The 19,154-nt window shown below is 34.4% G+C and overlaps 2 protein-coding genes across 4 annotated transcripts in view; both read right to left on the bottom strand.

Annotated features, from left to right (window-relative positions):
* FAF1 (Fas associated factor 1) overlaps positions 1–19,154 on the bottom strand; it is a 520,107-nt gene that overhangs the window by 308,192 nt on the left and 192,761 nt on the right. For all 3 annotated transcript variants that reach the window (XM_047085885.1, XM_047085886.1, XM_047085887.1), the window contains one exon: positions 1,776–1,867. In XM_047085885.1, coding sequence (XP_046941841.1) covers positions 1,776–1,867 — 92 coding nt within the window. The remainder of the gene's footprint in view (positions 1–1,775; positions 1,868–19,154) is intronic.
* LOC124516526 (cytochrome b-c1 complex subunit 7-like) lies at positions 8,546–8,740 on the bottom strand. Its single transcript, XM_047085888.1, has one exon. The coding sequence runs from the start codon at positions 8,738–8,740 to the stop codon at positions 8,546–8,548; it is 195 nt and encodes a 64-aa protein (XP_046941844.1).

The following is a 19,154-nucleotide window of genomic DNA, read 5'->3' as shown; positions in this document are numbered from 1 at the left end:
TTGGAGGGAAACTGATAGAGAAGTGGAATGGGAAGAAAAACCAAGAGCCCCATTTTAAACATGTTAACTTAAAGATGCTAATAAGGTATGCAAGTACAAAAGTGAATTACCAATTTGGATAAATGAATTCACAACAGTATAACCTGGAAATATACATTCGGGAGCAATCAGAAAATTAATGGCATAGGAATATCAGAAATCATCTTGGGAAAAGAGTATACAGAAACTGAAAATATTGTTGGTAACAAAAGACTATGTTCAAATATTAGAACAGATAGCTTTAAGAACATTTTCAAAATAATTGTCTTTCTCTTCATAAACTACTGAAAATGCAATGTACAACTGATTCATATCCATAGGCTTCCCAGTAAATGAACAGATAAATGATACAGCTATATAAACTAATGCATTTTCGTGTTTTATTTCTGCCAAGGTTGTTGATTTACTCAGGCAGCACTTCTTTTTATTTTTTTAACCTATGTTTCAATTACAACAGCCATATAGCACCCACCAGGGGTCAGCAAACTATGCCTATGGGACAAATCTAGGTCATTGCCTCTTTGTATATGGCCTGTAAGTTAAGAATAATTTTTACATTTTTAAATGGTTGAAAATTTTAAAAAAGTATTTCGTAGTATGTGAAATTATATAAAATTAAAATTTCTGCATCCATAAAGATTTATCGAACACAGTAGCGCTTCACATTTTCACATATGGCCTGTGGCTCCTTTCACACTATGACACAGAATTGAGTAGCTGCAAGGGAGACTATATTGCCCACAAAGCCTAAAAGATTTACAACCTGTTTCTGTATAGAAAAAGGCTGCTGACCCCTAAAACAGTACATCACTAACTTAAACCTAAATCTATAAATACCTTGCTAATGTGAAATTCATGTAAATATCTTATTTAAATACTCAGAACATCTCCGTATACCAAACGAACTCACATATAGATATTTACAAGCACAATGTCTACCAGAAGTCACTGACAAAGAACTGAACCAAAAATTGAAGATTCTATGTTTCTGCCTAGATACTGAAATACCAAGTTAATAACTAGTATGAAAAGATTTGATAATTATTTCTACCTCAAACATCTAAAACTTTAGAGTTAATTCATTTCCTTTCCATCTGTCCCCACTTTCTCTGTCAAAGAAAAAGTGTATGAAATATTTAATACCTGAGGCTGCTGCTGGGTCCTTAAGAATAGCAACTACTGCCTTATAATGGCAACACTTTATGAAAATTCTTAAAATACAATTCATTCCATGCACTTCCCACTATCCAAGTAAACAACGATTCTCACCATTTAAATTTTCCAAATTTAAAAAATTTGCTATTATTATCTCTGTTCTATTATCAATATTTGGCATATATATGTACATTGTATGTGACTTCCTTCAGGTCAATAAGTAATTATTTAGTACATTATTGTTCCAGGGTACTTAATGACACCCCATGAGGTTTGAGAAAAAAGTAAAGGCTCTCAAAAAGAATGCCAAACTAACTCCTATATAACAGTTAGAAATATGAAAAATATGCCATATACTGTTTTCAATTACATACCTAACTCATTCAAAACTACTGCTAGTTTATCATGAAAATGTTTTCACTTGAAAAACACTGTTTGCTGATTCTTTAAACTAAGTTACTATTTTACCAAAATCTACTTCTGTCATATGTAATAAAAACTAATAAAAACCATTTTTAATACATCATTTAGTCAATTGTATAACTTCATATTCTTTTATTTTAGGCAATTAAGAAACTCACACTGTCTTCCACATCTCCGGTCTTCCAGCCTTTTAACAGCATTTTAGACACAGGTATCTGAAGTTCATTTTCTAGAATCTGTTTAATCTCTCCTGTATAAATAAGAAAAGACTGAATATTACTAACAAAATAATGCAATCATCACTTGTCTATATCCAGGGCTAGCTTTAATATTAAGCATATGGTGCACAGTCAGTGACATTTCTCTGATGAATAAATAAGAAAAATTTCCATAGTCCAAACTTCAAATCTTGATCAAATAAAATGTTCCTTTGAAGAACTTAGGCTTCAAGATTAATTCTGATAAAAGACTCTACAATTAATTAACTAGTTAATTAACTGCATATTTTTTTAAAAGAAATAGTTATCAGTGATTGGGGGTAAATAATCTGTTTTAAACCAATCAATTGACAATACCACTAAATGCTCAGCATGTGGTAGGAATAGCAGGTAAAGTATAAAACTTGAGGTATTATAGAAGGAAAGCAGATTTTGGAATGAAGATTTGGATTAAAGTCTTTTCTTGGAAAAAATAAAATATCCATTCTTAGGTTTTGCATCATAAAATGGGGAATAATATTGCTATTCTTAACTATTTCCAGGGCCCAAAGATAAAAAGAGATAACATCCACAAAAGCAACTGAAAAAGTAAAGCTAATGTACATAATCTAGAAGAAAACTTAAATTGTTTTAAAGAGAAAGGCAACAGAATTTCAAAAAAGAAAAAAAATGTATGTTGGATAAATAGTCAGAGAAGGCTTTAATGAGAGAAAACTTAAACTCAGCCTGAAGGAGAGTTGGCTTATGAAAGAGAGCCAAACCAAAGGTTACTCTATTCAGTGAAGACAAAAGACTTAAAGATAAAAAGCAAAAATGAACATGATGCTAATGAAAAACAGTGAGGAATCAAAGTTTTCCCAGTGGCCCACAAATCATTTTTCAGGAATCAAGTCTACATGTAAATCAATCAGCTAATTTCTGGAACTATAGATTGTTGAATCAGAATGTACAAAGACTACATGTATTTAACTTTTATTAGGTTGGTGCTAGTCTATACTTTTAGGTTCAATCCCATTTGTAATAAGTGAATGAATACTGAAAGAACTGATTATGTCATATATTAAAAGAGGAAAAATAATTCCATGCTGATAAAGGAAAAAATGGTGGCCGGTGGGGGGTGGGGAGAGGAAGCTTATGCTACCCAAGTACTATAGAAACACAGTTGCCAAAGTAAGCAATGCTACAATCAAAAACTTCATGGCCTTCGTGACATGGTTTTACTTCCCCAAAGAAAATTCCTATCTGGGCACTTTTGATTAGTGATTAAACATCACAATATATTTTACAAGCACAAACTTTATCAACCTTGGCCTTCAAAAACATCACTGCTGACAAAATATTGTTCTGTTTATGGAAATAGTAGAAAAATGAGCCATACTTTTTATATCAAATACATATAAACATTGTATTTTCGCTTGTGGTTAAGGTTGGTATTTCTAGAACAGTACTTGTCTGGAACTGGGCTTGTGCTCTTATAAGTCTGCCCAGTGCTTTCCTCTTAGAAACCGATCTTCACCTGACACCTTCCACTTAGACTCTTGGAGACACTCTTAGCATTCATAGCCTAAAAGAAGTTTCTTAAAGGAAAAACAAAAAGATTTTAAGTTGAAGACCCAGTTACTCTTTGCAGCAAGCTTAGGTAACATATAAATAATTCCTGGTAGAAAGGAACAGAAAACAAAACCAGAATCTTGACAACAAACTTGAGTTCCTCATATTTTAAAAATTTATTCTCTGTTGGTCTCAATTTCTTCTGTGACATGGGGATAATTATACTATCAACCCTTCATTGGGGTCAAATCACGTAAAGGCATGGGAAATGTTTTGTATCAGTATGTACCCAATATACACAAGGGACTATAAAAATGTTAGTTATTTTGATTGTATTAACTAAGGTAATACACACATAAATGTTTAGCATAGTGCCTGGCCAGTATAGGTTGTCAATAGACAGTAGTTATTGTTTCAGGGATATCTGAAATAATTCAGGTCAATGAAGCACTACAATGCAGCAAGTTTCAGAGGCAGTATTCATATATGGGTCTATCCATATATGGGTCTATCCATATATATGGGTCTATCCATATCTGATACCAAAGATCTTAACACAACATAGCACTGACACTATAGCACCCTGGTATGTTACCTGAAAAATGTGAAGATAATATAGATGTCATCAAGAACAGTCCACTGAATTTGCAAACTGATAGGAGTTACTACCCAAAATATATAAAGAGCTCACAATACAACAGCAACACACACAATTAAAAATGGGCCAAGGTCCTGAATAGATAGTTTTCTAAAAAAGATATACAAATGGTCTATAGGTACACAAAAAGGTGCTCAAGATCACAAATTATTAGGGAAACACAAGTCAAAACCACAGTGAGATATCACCTCATGTCTATTAGAATGGCTGTTATCAAATGCCAGCAAAAATGTGGAGAAAAGGACACTGTTGGTGGGACTATAAATTAGTACAACCACTATAGAAAACAGCATGGAGGGTCCTCAAAAAATTAAAAATAGAACTATCATATGATCCAACAATATATCCAAAGGAAATAAAAACACTATGTCAAAGAAATATCTGCACCCTTATGTTCATAGCAGCATTATCTACAATGCTTCCAAAATATGGAATATCTTCCATATGGAATATCCAGTATCTTCCAAAATATGGAAGCAACCTAAGTGTCCACTGACGGATCAATGGATAAAGAGGTTGTTATGCATATATACATTTCAATATTATTCAATCATTAAAAAAAGGAAGGAAATTCTGCCATTTTTGACAACATGGGAACTTGAAGGCATTATGCTAAGTCAAAGAAGTCAGACATAGAAAGACTAATAATACTGTATAACTCAACGACATGGGGAATCCAAAAAAAAAAAAAGAAAAAGAAAAGAAAAGAAACTCAAAGGAAAAAGACCAGATTATAGTAACCAGAAGTAGGGAGTTGGGGAATGGGACAAAGGTGGTCAATGGTAGAACTTCCAGTTATTATACAAATAAGTACCAGGGATGTAATATATAACATGATGACTATAGTTAACATTACTGTACGCTACATTTTAAAGTTGTTAAGAGAGTAAATCCTACGAATTACTATCACAGAGAGAAAAAGCTTTTTTTTTTTGTATTTACATGAGATGATGGATGTTAACTAAACTCATAATGGTAATCATTTTGCAATATATGTAAGTCATTATGATGTACACCTTAAACTTATACAGTGTTGCTTATCAATTATATCTCAATAAAACTAGAAAAAGTTTTTTTTAAAAAAAGCCATTGAATTCAATAGCATACTTTTCAAAACCCCAACTTAGATTATGATTTACATATAAAACTCACTCATGAGTTTTGATAAATATATACACCAATGCAACCACTGCCACAATTAAGATAAAGAACATTTCCTATATCACAAAAAGGTACTCATACCTCTTTGAAACAAAAACCGAACCCTACCCAACCATGGATCTTCTTCCTTCTTACTCTAAAGATGAGTTTTGTCTGTTATCTTTTATGTCTGGGTTCTTTTGCTCTGCATAATGTTTTTGATCTTCACCTATATTTCTGTGTGTACCAATAAAGTTCTTTTTCATTGTTTAGTAGTATTCTATTATATTGTAAGATAGGCAGCTTCTGAAATGGCTTTCAATGCTCTCCACCTCATGGTATTCATGTCCTTTGTAATTCCCTCCCTGTGAGCATGGGCTGTACCAAGTTACTTCTAATGAAGACAATATAATATTGGTGATGGGATGTGGACTTCTGAGATAGGTTACAAGACTACAGTTTCCATCTTCTTAGCACACTCTCTCTTGACCTTTACTCGTTCACTCTGATGAAACCAACTGTCTTGTTTTGAATTGGTATATGGAGAGACAAACATAATAAGGAAGGGAGAGAAGCCTCCAACCAAGATTGAGTGAAGAGCTGAGTCTCTCAGTTCAACAGCCCACACGGAAATAAATCCTGTCAGCAACCACATTAGTAATCTCAAAAGTGTATACACTTCCCTAATTGAGCCTTGAGGTAACATACTAATTGCAGCCTTTGTTACACAGCAGCAAAGAAAATACATATGGACAGAGCACAATGTTTATACATTCACCAGCTGATGACCATCTGGGTTGTTTCTGTTTTTTTCCCTACTGCAAAAAAAAGCTACTATGAACTTATTGTGAAAACTCTTTTGTAAATATGTGTTGATTTTTCTTGAATAAATACCTAAGAATGGAATTGTTAGATTGTATGATCAACTTTATAAAAAACTGCCAAACTTTTCCAAAGTGATTATACCATCATGCACTCCACCAAAGTTCCCGTTGCCACATATCACTATGAATAAGAACTTTCTTTTTGTATTTTAGCCTTTCCAGTGGGCGTGGTTTTGAACTGTGGCTTTAATTTATATTCCCTGAAGATTAATAATAACTAACAAAACTGAACACCTTTTTGTGTGCTTACTGGCTATTTGCATGTCTTCTACAAAGCGCTGAATAGATGTTTTATGAGTGGACCTTGCATTGTTCTTGATCTTAGGAGTCAAGAATTTAGCCTTTAATTATGAAGTATTACATTAGTTATATGTTCTTCATCAATGTGCTTTACGAGGTTGACAAAGTTTCTTTCTATTCTTACTAGTTGTGAGTTTAGTTGTTTTGTTTTTTTAACAACATGAATAGGTATTAAATGCTTTTTCCTCCACCTACTGTAATGATCAGATAAATTTTCTCATTTATTGTTCTAATATGGTGGATTACAAGAATAAATTGTAAGCTGTTAAATAAGATTTGCTTTCCTGGATAAACTTACTTGACCATGAGGTATATTATATACATATGTGTATATTTTATTACATTTTACTGAATTCAACTTGCAAATACTTTGTAAAGGATTTCTCCCTCTATAATTGTGAGAAATATTGGTCTGTAGCTTTCTTTTACAATAATGCCTTTGTCTGGTTTTGGTATTAGAATAATGCTGATTTCACAAAATGAATTAGAAAATATTTCATCCTTGATTTATGAATGATTGCTAGTATTTCTTCCTTAAATATTAGATAGACTTTACCAGTGAAGCCATCTAATACCGGATTTTCTTTGTGGGAAGATTCTGATTGTCAATTCAATTTAAATAACTGATGTACATCTATTCAGATTTTATAATATTCTTCTGTCAGCTATAATTTGTACCTTTAATATAATTTTTATAGCTTCTTAAAGTCTGCCAAACATTAATTTACTGGTATAAATTTGTTCTTCATGTTGCCTTACAACCTATTTAATGTCTACAGGTTCCTTTCATTTCCAATATGAATAACTTTGTGGGTCTTTTGTTCTTATTCGCAGTATCAAGTAAATTATCAATTTTATTCATCGCTCAAAAAACAGCTTGAAGTTTTATTTTTTGTTCATTCTTCTTCTATTTTCTGCTTTGTTAATTCCTGTGTGTGTGTATCCACATATATAATTTGCTTCCTTCTATACTTACTTTGGATTTTATTTGCTCTTTAAAAAAAAACTTTAACAGCTTTATTATGATTGACATAAAATAAACTGCATGTATTTAAAATCTAAAATCTCACAAGTTTTGACAAATATATTCAAAAAGTAAAACTACCATCATAATCAAGATTGTAAATTTATCCATCACCCCTACAAAGTTTTCTTATGCCACTTGGTAATTCGTCTACACTATCCTAACTTCATCCCCAGAGAATTGAGGATTTTGATTTCTGTAACAATGGTTTATTGAGAATTATCTAGAATTTTACATAAATGAAATTGCAGAATATATACTTTTGAAATCTGGCTTCTTTCAGTCAAAGTAGTCTGAGCTTCTCTCACATTGTTGTGTAACAATAGTGCATTTCTTTTATTACTAAGCATAGGTATACCACAATGTTTACCCATCCACTGGCTTACGAGCATATGAGGTTTTCTACAGTTTGGTGCTTTTAGAAATAAATTGCCATGAACAATAATGTACATGTCTTGAAGGACATATGCTTTTTTTTCTCTTGGGTAAATACCTAAATGAAGAATGGTCAGTATATTTTTAAGTTTGTAGGAAACTGCCAAACTCCTTTCCAAATTGGTTTGTAATATGATACCCTCAAATTTATTAATCTTTTCTTCTTCAATGTCTAATCTGTTAATCCCATCTGGTAAATTTTTCATCTCAGACATCATGGTCTTCATCTCCAGATACTCAATTTGGATCATTTTTAACATTTCCAATGACTTATGATTTGAAATCTTTTGTATCTTTTTATTTTTATAATTACAATAGACATTTAAAGTAATACATTTGTAGCTCAAATGGTTCTAATTGTATGCTTCATGTTTATCCAACTTCTTAAAAAATATTTGTAAGACAAATATTAGTCAGGTGGCTTAGTTGGGTGAGCGTGTGACTTCGGTTCAGGTCATGATCTCATGGTTCACGGGTTCGAGCCCTGTGTCAGTGTCTGTGCTGACAACTCAGAGCCTGGAGCCTGCATTGGATTCTGTGTCTTCATCTCTCTCTGCCCCCACTCCTCCCCGTCCCCGCCCCCAACTAATGCTCTGTATCTCTCTCAAAAATAAACAAACATTAAAAAATTATATTTGGAAGACAGTTACAACCACAGATATCAACTCCATGATTATTTCCTTGCCCATTCTTCTCTCTCTTTTCTTTCCCAAATAACTCATTTCAGATACGATTCAAGGTAGAATTTATACTCTTCACATTTTGTCCAATGCTCTTTAGGCACAATCTGCTGCTTCATGGTCAGGTCCAATGCTCTCTTAATGTGAAACATCCTGTTGTTGTAAAAGTTCTCAGGAAGCCTTCTTATGGTCTCTTTCATATCATCATTCCCATATATTATGTCATCTTGCATTAGCCCCAGTTTATTGAACGCTGCCACAGGCTTGATGCTGCAATCACAGGCCTGCTGACAATTTTGAATTTTGTGGATTTTACCTTAATGGGTGCTGAATATTTTTTGTTCCTATAAATATTCTTAGGCTTTGTCTAGGATGCAGATAAGTTACTTAGAAACAGCTCTTGGGTCTTGATATTAAGATGTCAGTAGGTTTCATGTGAACAGTATATAATCTAAAGCTAATTATTCCCCATTACTGAGGCAAAAACCTTGAAGCCTTGAATACTCTATCCAAGCCTCGTAAATTATAAGATTTTCCAATATAGCTTGTGAGCAGACACTATTCCTGATAGTACTCCTTCTAGGCCTTTTGGGTGGTTTATTTAGCTGTTTTAGGAGTGAATGTAAATCCTGTTTCTGTAAGTAGAAGGAGGGGAGAGAACACTTCTTGGTGCAAATGGAACTAGTGGAACACTATTTCTTAGTTGAAATTGGTCATTGTTTTTAGAACTCTTTTGTAATTAAGCAATTGAACCATAAGTTTCCCTCTCAATACCACTGTGTCAGCATCTAACAATTGTTGACACGCCAGTTTTCCATATTAATTTAGTTCAAAATATTTTCTAATTTCCTTTGTGATTCTTTCTTTGACCCATGATTTAAAAATATGTTGTTTAACTTCCAAATATATCAGGATTTTCTAGACTTTTGATTTCTATTTTCATTCCACTGTTTTCGGAAACACAGTTCACATGGTCTTTAAACTTTCAGTGATTTGTTTTATGGCTAAGTATATTTTCTGCCTTAATGAATGTACCAACTGCACATGAAAGAATATGTATTCTGCTATAATTATGAGGAATTTACACACTTCAAATAGGTCAAACTGGTTGATATGTTGTTCATATTTGCTGTCTGTTGTTCTGAACATTAGTATGAGAAAGGACTGCTATCATCTCCAACTATGAATGTGGATTTGTCCACTTCTCATTTCAGTTCTATCAGGTTTTGTTTCATATGCTTTCAAACTCTGTTATTAGACATGTCCACATTTATGATATTTTGGTCTTTGTGATGAGTTCCCATTTTCATCATGAAATGTCTCCATTTGGCCCTCATAATATTTCTTGTCCAGAAGTCTACTTCATTTAATATTAATTTAGTAACAATGTTATTAATAACATAATACTGATTACTGTTTTTACATATATATATTGTTTTCATATATATAGTTTTCATATATTTATATTTCATATTTATATTCATATTTATACTGTTTTCATATATATATTTCAATATTATGCTTTATATTTAAAGTGGGTTTTGGGGTGTGCAGGTGGCTCAATCAGTTAAGCATCTGACTTTTGATTTCAGCTCAAGTACTGATTTTGCAGTCATGAGACAGAGCCCTGCATCAGGCTCCAAGCTGAACCTGGAGCATGCTTGGGATTCTCTATCTCTCCCTTTCAAAATAAATGAATAAAAACTTTAAAAAATATATGAAGTGGTTTACTTGTACATATATCATTGGTTTTCCTTTTTTATCCAGTCTCACAATCTCTACCTTCTAATAAGAATGTAAGCTAATTTATATTAATTGTAATTACTATACAGTCTTGTTTTCTATTCATCCTATTTTTTATCATCTATTTCTATCTTCATTTGAATTTATTATTTTTAGATATTCCATTCTATTTTAACCCTTGGCTTGATAACTATTATCTGTATTTCATTGTTTTAGTGATTGCTCTAGGGTTTATAATATGCATTTTTAATTTAATACAGTCTGCCTTCAAATAACATAGGACTTGTCTTATAACAGTACACTTATATTTCCACATACCTTTACTTCTACATAATTCATAAACCCCACAATATATTTTTAATCATTTAAAAAAATTAAAAATTAAAAAATTTTTGTATGTACCCACATATTTACAATTTCTGGTGTTCTTCATTTATTTGTATTAATCTAATTTTCTGTTATAATTTTCTTTCAGCCTAAGGAACTTCCATTAACATTTCTTGCAGTTTTTGTTTGTGAAAAATATATTTATTTTGTCTTCATTTTAGAAAGATATTTTTGTTGGATGTAGTATTCTAAGTTAACATTTTATTCCTTCAACACTTAAAAATATCTCTGATTGTCTCCTGGCTTGCATTGCTTCTGATAATACGTCTGTAGTCATTATTTTTAAATCTCTTTCCTATATACAATGTGTCTTTTTTTCCTCACCTCTGATTAATATTTTTTGCAGTTTTATGCTTTTATTAACACAAATATGATGTGCACAAAAGCCGCCTATTCATTTTCTTCACTGTGCAGCCTGGCATTGGGATTGGTGACTCTGATAGACAGCTGGGCTACTCTTCCCAAAATGGCTTTGCAGTTCTTGGAGGAGACATTATGAGCAATCTCTGCACAGTAAGATTTGTTGCACATCAGCAGCACTTCAAGCTCCTTGACGTTGTGGATTAGGAATTTCCAGAAGCTGCTGGGCAGCATGTGCTTTGTTTTCTTGTTGCTCTCGTAACCATCGCAGGGCATCAAGACTAGCCCTTGAATCTTGTGCACCCCTATTGTCAATGCCTCTAGGTTTCCACCAGTTGCACTTAATTTTGACAGACCAGTCTGACTGTTGCTGGATGAACTTCTTGTACTACTGATTTTCAGCAATTTTATTATGATCTGTCTTGATATGGCTTCCTGTGAGTTACTCCTACTTGGAGTTACTAAGTTTCTTACACCTGTCTGTAAGTTTACATTTTTCATTAAATTTGAGTAGTTTTGTGTTATTATTCTTTTAACATTTTTCCCTTTCTACTAGTCCCTCTAGTTCAGGAACTCTAATCATACATACATTAGACCACTCAATTTGTCCCCACTCAGGCTGCATTCTACCACCTCACTCCTGTAGTTTTGCTGTGTGTACTTCATTTTGCATTGCTTTTATTGTTATGTCTTCAAATTAATTGATCTTTTCTTCAACAGCATCTACCTCTTAATTCTTTTGAGTAAATTCTTTCTTAGTAGATCTTATACTTTAGAGTCTCCTTTTAGTCAATTTTCAGTATTTTTCATTTCTTTCCTCATTGCGTTCTTGATTTCCTTTAAACTCTTAAGAATAGTTAAAACAGCTGTTTTAAAATATTCATCTGTTAATTCTATTATTTTTGCCATTTAAGGATTTTTATTTTCAAATTTTTCTCCAAGTTATGAGTCATACTTGGATACTTCCCATGTCTACTATTTTTGACTAAATGCCATTCATTATGAAAATTACATTAATGAGTATCTACATTTACTGGTTTGCCTTTAAAGAGCGTGGAAGTTTATTCTGACAGGCCCTTAATTTTCATGCATTATCAGACTGATCCTCTTTAGACTCCTTCACAACACTTTTTAGGGTGGATCTAAAGCAGCGATTCTCAAAAGTATAGTTCACAGATGCCTAGGACTGCTTGAGACTGATTGTACAAAAGTAATGCTAAGTAATATTCCTGCTACTTTATCACAAATCGAAGTAGTGGTGTTAAGCTGAACTACTAGTCCTTATATCCTTAACCGCCAAATACTTGCATTAAAAAAAAAAGCCATGAAGTAACAAAAATGGTTACCTTTATTAAATCTCAGTGCATTTAATATTATGTGTGATGAAACTGGAAGTACCCATAAAGCACTTCTGTTACATATTAAAGTACAATCATTGTTCTGAGGAAAAGGACTTGTTTATAATGTGAGATGAACTGTGTTTCTCACAGAACACTATTTTTACTTGAATAAATGATATTACTTTATGTTATTCAGACTTGACATTTTCTTAAAAAGGAACAAAGTAAGCCTGTCAACCCAAGGGAAAAATCTGACATTTTTTGGTCAATGATAAAATTTGAGGCTTCAAACCAAATCCCAAATTTTTAAAAACTTTGTATATGTTATTATGAGCTTGATAACTTCCCCATACTTAAAATACTTTTCTGTGAGATTAGTGATGGTATTAACAAATTATTGGGGCACCTGGGTTGCTCAGTTGGTTAAGCAACCAACTCTTACTCATCTCAGGTCATAATCTCAGTTTGTGAGTTCTAACCCCGCACCAGGCTCCATGCTGACAGTGTGGATGGAGCCTGCTTGAGATTCTCTCCCTCTCTCTCTCTCTCTCTGTGCCCCTCTCGTGCATACTCACTTTCTCTCCCAAAATAAATAAACTTTAAAAAAAAAAGTGATTTACTGATATCATATAATGCAATTTGTCAATATTTCATTTATCTATATAACTAAGTGAACCAATATTTTCCAAATGACTATTTCATGGTATTAGAAAATCATGCAGTGAAAGTAAAGATATTCCAGTGAATTTTCATATAACAGAATACCACAATTTTGCTGATGTGATTTCAGATTTTACATTGCAACTAGCCTTTAAGAAATGATCATTTACCAGTTTTGGTTGTAGTATCAAATGAGAATATCAAATAAAACTATAAGAATATAGGGAAGAGTTAAGATGGCAGAGTAGTAAGGGGATCCTAGGCTTGTCTTGTACCTGAAACACAGCTAGATCAACATCAAACCATTTTGAACAACTAGGAAATTGATCTGAGGATTAACAGAACAATCTGCATAATTTGAGGGAGAGAATGCGGCAGGTACACCTGTCTGCAGAGGTGAACTGGGGGAGAGAAGAGCCATAGAATGAAAGAGAGGAGGGATCCATTTTTTCAAAGAAGAGAAAGAGGGGGAGACTGAGCAGAGCCTCCATTCGCACAACAAAACACTCTCCCTCAAAGTACCTAGAGAAAAAGAGTGAAAACATGTGCAGGGGACTGCACAAGAAAACTGTTCCCGAAAATAACTAATGGAGGTGGGGAGAAGCAGAGGGTTTCAATACTGCCAGTTTTTTATAAACAGCAGAACAAAGAGTCTGGTTTCTGAGGCTAGCGCCTAGTAGCACTCTGGCAAGAAAGCAGGGAGGAGGCCCGGGAGTGGGCAGCACAGACTAAGGATCCCCTGGGTCCGGCAGGGAGAAGTGGTTACCCTGCTTGGAGCGCATATGGTAGAGGCAATACAGATCTCCACAGGCAAGACCCGGTAGGTGCCATAGAACTACCCACTCACCTATAATAGAAACAAAGGCGCTGGCTGTGTGTTGGGATTTACCTTAAATTCTGAGCCACTGCTGCTACATGGTCATGCAAACATTTTCTGGGACAAGCCAGTACCAGCCACAGCAAAGCGAGACCCTTCCCCAGAGGATCACCACAGGCTGAGCCATAGGGGTCTCTGAAGTGTTGGGTTGTGAAACACAGTTGCCTCTGGAGATAAAACTCTGGAGAGAGGTGCTGCCTGGCAGGCAGACAGCTCGAACATGGATGGGGGAAGGCAGGGAGCTGATGGAACTAGAGACACAGGAGGGGTGAATGATCACTAGTCTATGAGTCCAGAAACTTCCCTATTGGGGAGACTAAGAGAACAGGGTGAAGCCACTTTCACCATTAGCACAACACTGATCAACCCCAGTGAGCTAACCAGAGCCACCAAGTGGAGAATGGAGCAGTTACACTAAGCCCTGCTCCTAGCACTCCACTAGGGCAAGTAAACCTGAGAATCAGAGCAGAAGACCTCCCCCAGAAGACCAGTACAAATCCCTTCCAGGCACTTAGTCTACTGATCATAAAGTGCTGCAAGTTTCAGCTCTAGGGAAAACCTGATTCATTTAGGGTTTTGTGTTTTTTTTTGTATGTTCATTCGTTCTTTGGTTTTTTTTTTTTTTCTTCTATTTTGCTTGTTTTTTTCTTGGATACAGAAAGAGAACTTATTTACTTATTTATTTACTTAAATTTTTTTTTCTTTTCTCTTACTGTTTTATCTATCAAGCTACCCTTAACAAGCAGACCAAAACACACCTAGGATCTAGCTTCCTTTATTTGATTTTTTCTAATTTTTTAAACTTTTATTTCATTTTATTACATTTTTCCTTCCTCCAAAATGACACGATGGATGAATTCACCTCAAAAAAGAAAGAAAGAAACAAAGAAAGAAAGAAAGAAAGAAAGAAAGAAAGAAAAGAAAGAAAGAAACAAACAAACCAGGAAGAAATGATGGCTAGGGATTTAATCAATACAGATATAACTAAGAGTCTGAACTGGAATTTAAAACAATGATTATAAGGATACTAACTGGGCTTAAAAAAAAAAGCATAGAAGACACCAGAGAATTCTTTTCTGCAAAGATAAAAGAACTAAAATCTAGTCAGGCCGAAATAAAAAAAGCTGTAAGTGAGATGCAAACCCAAATGGAGGTCACAAAAACCTCCAATGGATGAGGAAAAACCTCATCCAATATGGATGAGGCAGAGGAGCAAATTAGGGACATAAAAGATAAAATTATAGAAAATAATGAAGCTGAAAAGAAGAGGGAAATAAAATAGATCACAAAGGTAAATTCAGGGACCTCAGCAACTTATTAAAATGTTATAACATTTGTATGATAGGAATCCCCAGAAGATGAAGAAACAGAAAAGGGGGCAGAAAGCTTATGTGAACAAATTATAGCTGAAAACTTCCCTAATATGAGGAAAGACACAGAGATCAAAATCCAAAAAGCAGAGAGAACTCTCATTAAATTCAACAAAAGCTGGCCATTGCCAAGACACACCATTGTCAAATTCACAAAATACACCAACAAGGAAAGAATCTTGAAAGAACTAAGGAAAAAAACTCCTTACTATAAGGGAAGACAAATCAGGTTTGCAGCAGATTTGTCCATAGAAAATTGGCAGGCCAGAAATGAGTGGCAGGATATATTCACCATGTTAAATTGGAAAAATATGCAGCCAAGAATAGTCTATCCAACAACGCTGTCATTCAGAATAGAAGGACAAAGAGTTTCACAGAAAAACAAAAACTAAAGCAGTCTGTGACTACTAACCCAGCCCTGCAAGAAATTTTAAGGGGGACGCTTTGAGTGGAAAAAAAAAACAAAAACAAAAAAACAAGAAAACAAAAACCATGACCAAAAGCAGAAAAACTAGAAAGGACCAGAGAGCATCACCAGAAACACCAACTCTATATGTAACACAATGGCACTAAATTCATAACTTCCAATAATCACTCTGAATATAAATGAACTAAGTGCTCCAATCAAAAGATGTAGGGTATCAGAATGGATTTAAAAAAAAATAACAAGAGGGGCGCCTGGGTGGCTCAGTTGGTTAAGCGTCCGACTTCAGCTCAGGTCACAATCTCGCGGTCCGTGGGTTCGAGCCCCGCGTCGGGCTCTGGGCTGATGGCTCGGAGCCTGGAGCCTGTTTCAGATTCTGTGTCTCCCTCTCTCTCTGCCCCTCCCCCATTCATGCTCTGTCTCTCTCTGTCTCAAAAATAAATAAACGTTAAAAAAAATTTAAAAAAAAATAACAAGATCCATCTATAAGCTGTCTAGGAGAGACTCATTTTAGACCTAAAGACAGCTGCAGATTGAATGGACATCAAAAGAAAACCAGAGTAGCCATACTTAGACAAACTAGATTTTAAAACAAAGACTGTAACAAAAGATGAATACAGACATTATATCACAATTAAGGTGTTAGAATCAAAACGATTCTAACAATTATGAATATTTTGGCCCCAACGTGGAAGAACCCAAATGTATAAATGAATTAATAACAAACATAAAGAAACTCATTGATAATATCATAATAGGAGGGGACTTTAACACCCCACTTACAACAATGGACAGATCATCTAAGCAGAAAACCCTCAACCAGGAAACAATGGTGTTGAATGACACACTGGACTGGATAGATTTAACATATATTCAGAACATTCAATTCTAAAGCAGCAGAATACACATTCTTTTCAAGTGCACATAGAACATTCTCCAGAATAGATCATCTACTGGGTCACAAATCAGTCCTCAGCTAGTACTAAAAGATCAATTATCATACCATGCATGTTTTCAGATCACAATGCTATAAAACTTCAAGTCAACCACAAGAAAAAATTTGGAAAGCCCTCAAATACATGGAGGTCAAAGAATAGCCTACTAAAGAATGAATGGATTAAGCAGGAAATTAAAGAAGAAATTAAAAAATAAATGGAAGCAAATGAAAATGAAAACACAATAGTCCAGACCTTTGGGGTGCAGCAAAGGCAGTGCTGAGAAGGAAGTATATTGCAATTCAGGCCTATTTCAAGAAGCAAGAAAGGTCCCAAATACTCAATCTAACCTTATACTAAAGGAGCTAATAAAGTAACAGCAAATAAACCCTAAAGCCAGCAGAAAAAGGGAAATTATAGAGCAGATATAAACAATTTAGAAACAAAACTAATAGCTGGTTCTTTCAAAGAATTAACAAACCCCTAGTCACCCTTATCATAAAGAGATCACAACCAATACCAGAGAAATACAATTGTAAGACAGTACTATGAAAAATTATATGCCAACAAACTGGGCAATTTGGAAGAAATGGACAAATTCCTAGAAACTCACACACTACCAAAACTGAAACAGGAAGAAATAGAAAATTTAAACAGGTCCATAACCGGCAAAGAAATTGAATCAGTAATCAAAAATCACCCAGCAAACAAGAGTCCTGGGCCAGACGGTTTCTACCAGGGGAATTCTACCAGACATTTAAAGAGTTAATACCTATTCTTCCCAACTGTTCCAAAAAATAGAAACAGAAGGAAAACTTCAAAACTCATTCTACAAAGCCAGCATTACCCTGATTCCAATATCAGGCAAAGACCCCACTAAAAAGGAGAATTACAAACCAACATCCCTAATGAACATAGATGCAAATATTCTCAATAAAATACTAGCAAATTTAATTCAACAAAATACTAGCAAACTGAATTCAACAGTACATTAAAAGAACTATCCATCATGATCAAATGGGATTTATTCCTGGGATGTAGAGCTGGTTCAATACTCACAAATCATTCAATGTGATACACATTAATAAAAGAAAGGATAAGAACCATATGATCCTGTCCACAGATGCAGAAAAAGCATTTGACAAAACACAGCATCCATTTTTGATAAAAACCCTCAACAAAGTAGGGATAGATGGAATATACTTCAACATCACAAAGGCAATATATGAAAGACCCATAGCTAATTATCATCCCCAATGGGGAAAAACTGAGAACCTTTCCCCTACATTCTGGAACAAGACAAGGATGTCCGCTCTCACCCCTGGTGTTCAACACAATCTGAAAGTCCTAGGCTCAGCAATCAGACAACAAAATAAATAAAGGGTATATAAATTAGCAAGGAAGAAGTCAAACTTTATTTGCAAATGGCATGATACCATGTGTAGAAAACCTGAAAGACTCCACAAAAAATTGCCAGAACTAATACAGGAGTTCAAAGTCATAGGATATAAAATCATTGTGCAGAAATCTGTTTTATTTCTATACACCCATAACGAAGTAGCAGAGAAAGAAATTATCCCATTTGCAATTGCACCAAAAACAGTAAGATACCTACAAATAAATATAACTAAAGAGATAAAAGATCTGTACTCTGAAAAGTATAGAACACTTATGAAAGAAATTGAAGAGGACACAAAGAAATGGAAAAGCATTCCATTCTCATGGATTGGAAGAACAAACATTGTTAAAATGTCTATACTAATATAGAAAATATTCCTCTGGAGACTCTACTAACTGTATGTTCAACAGAGTCTCTTTCCTCTGGCAGGAAGGAATTTAATAGTCTCCTAACCCCAGGAATTGTTCAACTCAGCCTGTGATATTCAGATTACTATTCAGCCAAAGATTTGAGGGCAGCACAATCCAGATTTCTGGAGTTTTCTCTACATAGCTCTCTTTTCTCTAGTATTCTGCCCAAAACATTCCAGTCATCTCAGCACCATGGATCTCCCAGCTCTTCTTTTCATGTCAACAAGACTGTCAGGTTCTGCTTGGGTTCCCTTTCTGTAAATAATGGTCTAGGAAACTTCTCCAAGGCAGAAATCAGAGGGAACTATAGAGCTCACCTTATTTGTTTCCCTTTTCTCAGTGATCATAGACCTATTACGTTGCCTGTTGTCCAATACCTAAAGACAGTTATTTCATATGTTTTGTCCAGTTTTATAGGTGCTTTCAGCAGGCCCACACCAATTATTCCTCTAGGGGCAAAAATAGAAATTCTTGTAATTTTTATTTCTTGAAGTTATTGCCAACAAAAATCCCAATGTTTTCCGAAGTTTGAAACAGTTTCAGAAAAACTAACCAATCAGGGGCACCTGGGTGGCTCAGTTGGTTAAGTGTCCGACTCTTGATCTGAGCTCGCGTCATATCATGATCTCATGGTTCATAGGATCAAACCCCATACAGGGCTCCACACTGACAGTGTGGAGCCTCCTAGGGATTCTCCCTCTCTCTCTGCTCCTCCCCTGCTTGTGCTCTCTCTCACTAAATA

The sequence above is a fragment of the Lynx rufus genome, unplaced genomic scaffold (genome assembly GCF_022079265.1).
Source record: "Lynx rufus isolate CCGP_SWC_20201006 ecotype Redwood Valley unplaced genomic scaffold, mLynRuf1.p SCAF_2, whole genome shotgun sequence".
NCBI lineage: Eukaryota > Metazoa > Chordata > Mammalia > Carnivora > Felidae > Lynx > Lynx rufus.
Note: the sequence above shows the minus strand (reverse complement) of the source record. Positions and strands in the feature narration are given on the sequence as shown.